Genomic DNA, 8,413 nt, shown 5'->3' on the forward strand with positions numbered 1-8,413 from the left:
TGCTCGACATCTCGTATGCCGTCTTCTTTGTTTAAAAAAAAAAAAAAAGAATAGACACACCAAAACATCCATCAATTCAACAATTTCTACATGTACAATTCAGTGACATTGATTATACTCTTTGAAGTGTGCTACATTCTCACACCTCATTTCTGTGGGGTTCCTCCCCCAGTAACATAAACTCACTGCCCAGTAAGGTTCCTATTTATCTTTCAAGATGCTGCTGTCAACTTGATCCTATATAAACAGATCTTAAAAGAGTACAACGCTCAAGATAGACTTTACTAGTTTTTGGTTTTAAGAAGGTTGTTGCTGTTACGTGCTGTCGAGTCGGCCCCGACTCATAGCGACCCCTCCTTGGGTTTCCGAGGCAGTATCACTACGGAAGTAGGATTGCTCAACCTTCCTTCCGATTTAAGAAGGTACCAGGGGGTATTTCTTGGTTTAAGGTTTAAAGATTATCTCAAGGCAATAGTTTCAGAGATCATCCAGTCTCATGGCTCCAAAAAGCCTAGATTCCACGAGAATTTGAAATTTTCTGCCTCTTCCCCTTTTTGATCAAGATTCTTCCTTAGAATGTGTAATCAAAATGTTCAGTATGGTAGCTGGGCATTATCTAGCCCTTCTGGGCTCATGGCAAAGGAGGCAGTGATTCATGAAGGTAATCAGCCACACATTCCATTCCCGCCTCCTGCTCCTCTCTTCATTTTATTGCTCTGTGTGAATGGAGACCAACAGTTGTGCCTTGGATGGCTGCATGCAAGCCTTTAAGACCCCAGGCACAGTACTACATTTTTTATATGAATCCATTAGAAAAAAAAAAAGCATTCAAATACATACTGTTGCTATTCCTTCACCTTAAAGGAGTCAAATTATACCCTCCATCCTAACACAGAAAACTGCTGATGAACCTATAGCAGTTACTAAATACAGCTTATTAATTCAAAGCCATATAAGCAGACTAATTATTGCTTATTTTTCTTAATGCCTGCCAGATGTATGGCACATAACAACAATCACTACAGAAGTGGATTGCCCAACCTTCCTTCCGAGGAGTGGCTGGGGGTTTGAACCGCCAGCCTTCTGGTTAGCAGTCAAGTACCTTAGGTACTATGCTACCAGAGCTCCTCAAAGTAGTATTAAGTTATGACTATTATAATCGCTAGTTTACACAGTACACTGAGAGGAAGATTAAATGGCTCAAAGTTAGAAGGCTTTAAATGGTCGCGTCCACACTGTCAACGATATCTGTCTTATTACGAGGTCTGTGCTTTTAACTCCTCGCCGTTTAATTTGGGATGAAGAAAGCGACCAGTGCCGCCATCCTGCCGGCACTCCGCGGCTCCCACTTACGGACTTCACCTCCCTCGGTCTCCAGGCCGCCCGCACAGGCGGAGGACAGAGATGGTGGATTGAACAGCCTCCAGCCCGGCACAGATGGCAAAGGCGTGAGAAATGAAAGCAGTACCAAGAGGAGAAGGAGCAGAGATAGTCCGCTCTTTCCGACCACAGGAACCACTGTCCCCAACATCTCCACAGCCCGCGACCCCGGCGGACTTACATCACCCGATCCAAAGCGTCCATCGCTACCGCAACCCGATCCCGGTGTACGCACGTGCGCCGTCCGAGGTCGTGGCCGGAATAGGAGGAAACGGAAACTGCGCGTGACGCCAGTTCCTTGGTCCGCGGCACAGTTGGTCCGTGGAAGAGCCGACCGCCATTTTGGGTCGGATCTTGCTGTGTTCTCTTGGTTATGAATTTCTGTCATGGCTAATTCCTGCGAATTACAGTGCGAAGTAACAGTTTAAGTAACATCGTCTCTCAAAGCCTGTATACTCTGAGTCAGCTCTTTAGGGATTAGGTGTTATTCTTTAAAGAATCATCCCAGAAGGTAGTTATTAAAATTATGATTATCTCTGAAATACATGTAAATATTGTTCAAAGGGCAAAAGTTTTGTTTCTTACATATTTAACACAAAAAAATACATTAATGAGAAATGAACACTATTGACTAAACAGTGAGAGCAGCGAGGGCAGTTTTTGACTGCCACAGTGCCTGACACAAAAGATGCTCAAAAAATACTACTAATGATCACGATTTTCTCCAAGGTTTTTCACTAACGTGCTGCGCGGTAAAATGCAGGGTCTGCTCTGCATGACTTGTAGTCAGTAAAGGAGAGCAAGGTGAAAGAACAGCTCTTTCTTCTTTGGCCACGGAAGGAAACAGCTGAGTCTAGTGTATCGAAGACGGCCCTAAAGAAGACTCATTTCTTATTCTTATAAATAGTTTACAAAATAGTAAGTCATACAATATCACGGGTATGTATACTTATACAGTCTACATACAGTGCAGTTAAAGGTTATTTATGTATGTCTCCATATAGCATATGTATAGAAAATGGCGGCTGAACTCCACTCAGAGGCAGAGAGGTTAATATTGATGAGTTGTTGTTGTGTTATGTGCCGTCGGGTCGGCCCGACTCATAGAGACCCCTCCTTGGGTTTCCGAGGCAGTATCACTACGGAAGTAGGATTGCCCAACCTTCCTTCCGAGGAGTGGCTGGTGGGTTTGAACTGCCAGCCGTCTCCTTAGCAGGCAAGTGTCTTAGCCACTGTGCTACCAGAGCTCCTAATATTGATGAAGCACTTAATAATCTAAAGGCTACTTGGGGTACTAAGATGGCTGCCAAACTGACTCAGGCTGATTTTGGCTGGTCTGGGGAGGTTGGGATAAATAGGGTAAGAGTTTGGCTCACTTAGCTGTTGTGCTTATCCTGTAGGGCCAGTATGCTGTGCCTTAGGGATATAATTAATATGCCATAAAATCACCTTTTAAGTGTACAACACAGTACTTTATTGTAGAGTCACAAAATTGTGCAAACATCATCACTATCTAACTCCAGAACGTTTTCACCACCCCCAAAAGAAATACACCCAGTAGCAGTACCAGTCACTCCGCAATTTTCCCTCCCATCAGTCCCAGGCAACCACTACTTTACTTTCTGTCAGTATGGATTGCGTATTCTGGTCATAAGAAATAAATGAATTCATACAATACATACAATATATGGTCTTTTGTGTCTGGCTTCTTTCACTTAGCATGATATTATTAACTTTCAACTATATTATAGCATGCATTAGTACTTTATTTCTTTTTTATGATTAAATAATATTCCATTATATAGCTATGCCACATATTTACCTATTTGTCAACTGATGGACATTTGAGTTGTTTTCACATTTTGGCTGTTATAAATAATGCTACTTTGAACATCCATGTACAAGTTTTTTGTGGACGTATGTTTTCAATTCTCTTGAAAGAGTAGAACTAGTATATTATATGGTAACTATGCTTAACATGTTGAGGCACTGCCAAATCATTTTCCAACTCACTACCATTTTATATTCCCATCAGCAATGTGAGAGAATTTAGTATTAGTTTCCTATTGCTGTTTTAACAAATTACCACAAACTTAGTGGCTTAAAAAACACAAATTTAAAAACAAATTAAAAAACAAAAATTTATTCTTTTATATTCTGGGGGTCAAAATTCTGAAATTCTACCACAGCTTGAAAAGCAATGTCAGTTAAGTTGTTTTCCTCTTGAGGCTCCAGGAGAAAATTAGTTTCCTGCCATTTCCAGCTTCTAGAAATTGCTTGGTTCGGTGGCCTCTTTTTCTGTTTTCAAAGTGCATCACTTGAATCTCTGCTTCCATCGTTACATCTCCTTTTTCTAACCTTGGGACCCATCTGAATAATCCAGGATAATCTCCCTGTCTTAAGCGCCTTTATTTAAATACGTAGCAACGTACTTGTGGCCTTGTAATATATTCACCCTTCTGAATAGATTGCTGTTTCTGAGGTGGTATTAAAAGGAAAAATAAACACCTGCCATCAAGTTGATTCTGACTCATAGTGACCATATAGGACAGAGTAGAACCACCCTAAAGAGTTTCCAAGACTGTAAATCTTTACAGGAGCCTCATCTTCCTCCCATGGAACAGCTGGTGGGTTTGAAATGCCAAACTTTTGTTTAGCAGCCAAACGTTTTAACCACTAAGCCACCAAAAGTTCTTGTATTAGAGGGAAAAAAAAAAAAAACCTCACTGCCATTGAGTCGATTCGACTCATAGTGACCCCTCCTTGGGTTTCCGAGGCAGTATCTCTATGGAACTAGATTGCCCAACTTTTCTTCTGAGCAGGGGCTGGTGAGTTTGAACCACCAGCCTTCTGGTTAGCAGTCAAATGCCTTAGGCACTACACCACCAGAGCTCCCACTTTCATTAGCCACGCAAATCAAAACAACAATGAGGTGTCATCTCACGACAGCAATAATAGCAAAGGTCAACAAGACAGAAAATGACAAATGTTGGCAAGGATGTGCAGAGATTGAGACTCTCATATACTGCTGGTGGGACTGGAAAATGATGGAACCACTGTGGAAAACAGCATAGTACTTCCTTAAAAAGTTGGAAAGAGAAATACCATTTGATCAGGCAATCCACTACCAGGTATATATCCTAAAGAAGTGAGAACAAAGACATGATAGATGTATTCACACCCATGTTCATAGCAGCATTATTCACAACAGCAAAGAGATGGAAACAACCTAAGTCTCCATGAATGAATGAATGAATAACCAAACTATGGTACATACACAAGATGGAATACTTTGCAACACTAAAGAATAACGAAGAATACAGAGATACAGCAACAAAGATAAATATGTTTATACCTCATAATGTGGATGAACTTGGAGGACATTATGCTGAGTGAAATAAGTCAATCACAGAAAGACAAATATTGCATGAGTCCACTATTTTAAAAAGTCAAGCAAAGGTTTACCAGAGGAAACTTTCTTTGGTGGTGACCAGGGGTGGGAGGAGAGAGGTGGAAATATTGCTAGATAGGTAATTTGGGTGAAGGGACAGGCAATATACCAAAAGTGAGTGACTAGCACAATAACACTAAGGAAAAGGAAGACACAGAGGTACACAAGAGATACAGCAACAAAGATAAATATGTTTACATACACAATACTGCATTATCACTAATTACAAACATTCATGTACAGAGGTAGATAGGCAAAATGATCAGGTAAAGACAGGCAAAAAGGAATATGCCCATGACCATATATCAGTTTGGCAAATGGTATTACTACATAAGTATTTATAATTGCTATAAGAATGTCTATATATAAATATGGGAGCTCTGATAGCATAGTGCCTAAGGCACTTGACTGCTAACCAGAAGGTTGGCAGTTCAAACCCACCAGCCATTCCTCGGAAGGAAGATGGGGCATTCTACTTCTGTAGTGATACTGCCTCGGAAACCCAAGGAGGGGTCACTATGAGTCAGGTCAGACTCGATGGCACATAACAACAACAACAAATATATATGTCTCTCTATATATACATCTGTGTATATATATGTGTGTGTATGTAATATAGCTAATAGCGGGCAAAATTATAACTTCTTAGCCACAGCCAACCACCCTTATGGAGCGAGTATTTGGACCTGTGGGCTTGGGATCATGGTTACAGGGGACATCAAGCTCAACTGGCATAACATATTATACCAAAACACTGTTCTACATCCTCCTTTGCTGAGTGGCAACTGAGGTCTTAAAAGCTTGGAAGTGGCCATCCAGATGCAACAACTGATCTCTCCTCATCTGGAGCAAAGAATGAAGAAAACCAAAGACACATGGAAACAATTAGTCCACAGTGGCACCTGACAACAACAGATCCACTCCTTAAAACAAGCAATCATGGGAGAACAGAAGGGCAGTATTTGCATAGGGAAATAGCTCAGGAGGCAGGAATGCATAGGAAAGAAGAACACAGGGAAGAGGTGTCTACAGGGAGGAAACGGGAAAAGAGTTGTTACATTGAGGGGAATTCCAGTCAATGTCATGAAACAAAATGTGTATGAACTGCTATATGGAAAAGGAATTTTCTCTGTAAACTTTCACCCAAATCACAATCCAAAAAAATATATATATGTTTTTAAAGTGAACAATTATACAGGATAGTTACAGTCCACAGAACAATCAAACATGGGAGATAAGAAGGGCAGCATTTACACAGAAAGAGCTCAGAGAGCAGGGATGCGTAAGAAAGAAGGACATAGGGAAAAGGTAACCACTGGGAGGAAGGAGGAAGAGAGCTGTCACATTATGGGGATTGCACAATGTCATGAAACAAAATGTGTATGAACTGTTAAATGAAAAATGAATTCACTCTCTGTAAACTCTAACCCAAATCATAAAAAAAAAAAAAAAGTGAAATAGTCATCCAAGTATTTCTGGAACACTAACTATGTGGCAGGACTGTTCTGGGCACTGGTGAGCCAGCTTTTGTCTTGTTAGGGGACAGACAACAAATAAACAGTTAAGTCCCTCTAAATAAAATAAAATAAATATACACCGACTGCCTGCTGTGCAAAAAACATTATGCTAGATGCCTTGAGGAACTCAAATGTAAGACATGGTTTTTGCCTTTCAGAGAATTCAGACAATAATAGAAGAAATAACATGTGTTGAAAACAGCTTTAAAAAATACTAATAATACCTAAAGGAGCTCTTATAATCATTGTCATTTTCTCTGATCTTTATAGAAATAAAATGAACAAATAAATAAATAAAAGCCAGGTCACCTTTCTGGTAATAGCTACTTTTCTAATTCACTGCAGAATAGCTTAGGAAAAGAATCCTGGAAGAAACCACAGTGAAACCTGTGAGAGACAGAAATAGACAGGACTGCCTTGTTTTTCAGAATTTCACAAGTTTTCCACCTTTGACTGGGTGCAGTCTTATCACTTTTCTATTGCTATTAGTGGAAAATATTTTAATTTTCCTTCTCTGATATGTTTCCACCTTACACAGGTTCCAGCTTTTACAAGTTTCACTCTAATGATCTTATTTTATTGGGAGGCTAGGCTCATTTGATTACTCTTCTTAACCACACCACCATCTCCACCACTAATACCACTTTGAAGTTATTCATTGATTCATATATATTTATTTAACTTGGTCTTCTTGATACTGCCTCTAACTTTTGGTCTATCTTATTTCCTTAATCATAAAAATACTTGAAAGAGAATCTATACTCTGTTTGTTTGTTTGTTTTGGCTTAGGACATTCTTTTTTTTTTTTTTTTTAAATTGTGATTTAGGTGAAAGTTTACAGAGTAAATTCACTTTCCATACAGCAGTTCACATACACTTTGTCTCATGACATTGACCACAATTCACCACAATGCAACAGCTCCCCTCCCACTTCCTCCCCATAGTTACCTCTTCCTTGTGTCCATCCCTCCATGCATTCCTGCTCCCTGAGCTGCCTCCCTGTGCATACACAGCCCTTCTATTCTCCCATGATTGTTCTCTCCAATGAGTTTATCTACCTAACGTAAATGTTCACTTCATATGTCTGTCTTTTGTTTGGCTGGAAGCCACAGGAGTGGGTTCAATTCCAGACCTGAAGAGCAGCTAGGGGCCATAGTCTCAGTGGTTCCATCAGGCTCTATCAGACCAGCAAACCTGGTCCCCTTTTTTTTTTTTCCAAATGATTTTGAGTTTTGTTCCACATTGTTCTCCCTCTCTATGCAGGATCTCCTACATAGATCCCACTCCAAGTGGTTGACAGTGGTATCTGGGCACCATCTAGTTCTTCTGGCCTCATAGACATTTAGGCTGAGGATCGCATAGTGTACCAGTTGCCTGGACTAATTGTATCCAAGAATCTTTGGTTTTCATTCTTCTTTGCTCTGGACGAGGAGAAACCCATTATTGCATCTAGATGGCCACTTGCAAGCTTTTAAGATCCCAGTTGCTACTCACCAAAGTAGGATGTGGAACAATGTTTTGTGTTGTATGTTATGCCAATTGAGCTTGATGTCCCCTGAGATTATGGTCCCGAGCCCATAGGTCCAACTACTCGCTCCCTCTGGGTAGCTGGCTGAGGCCAAGAAGTGACTATATAACCTTGTCCCTTGTCAGCTCTACTATATACCTGGGAATTCTTACAGAACACAGCAATACACTTGTAGAAGCATTGTCTACCAATCCTATACATGGTCTTGGGCACACTCACCCTGCATAGACATACCTAATAGTTCAGCCTGTGAACCCATCTATCCTCCCATATATCCACGTTTGCCTTCACTGACAACACAGTACTGTATGTGCAAAGGGGTTCATCTTTGTTGTCTGTACCTCCCATGCACTGTCTTCCTCTTCTTCAATGCCACCATGCTGATCACGCACATTTGGTACATTGCCCTTCTCTTCACCCAAATCAATACTTGTCTCTACCTACCTAACAGTGTTCTCTCCCCACCCTCCCACCCCTGGTAACCAGCAAAGAAAACGTCCTTCCATATATAAAACTTCCCTTGACTTTTTACAGTAA

At 40.7% G+C, this 8,413-nt stretch overlaps 1 protein-coding gene across 1 annotated transcript in view; it reads right to left on the reverse strand.

Moving 5' to 3' along the window:
- Positions 1–1,584, reverse strand: part of RPF2 (ribosome production factor 2 homolog) — a 62,127-nt gene extending 60,543 nt beyond the window's left edge. The window contains exon 1 of the mRNA XM_007940796.2: positions 1,562–1,584. Within this exon, the coding sequence (XP_007938987.1) occupies positions 1,562–1,584 (23 nt within the window). The remainder of the gene's footprint in view (positions 1–1,561) is intronic.
- Between the last annotated feature and the right edge of the window lie 6,829 nt (positions 1,585–8,413).

This window comes from Orycteropus afer, unplaced genomic scaffold (assembly GCF_000298275.1).
Source record: "Orycteropus afer afer isolate SDZICR_OR568_19922 unplaced genomic scaffold, OryAfe1.0 scaffold00072, whole genome shotgun sequence".
NCBI lineage: Eukaryota > Metazoa > Chordata > Mammalia > Tubulidentata > Orycteropodidae > Orycteropus > Orycteropus afer.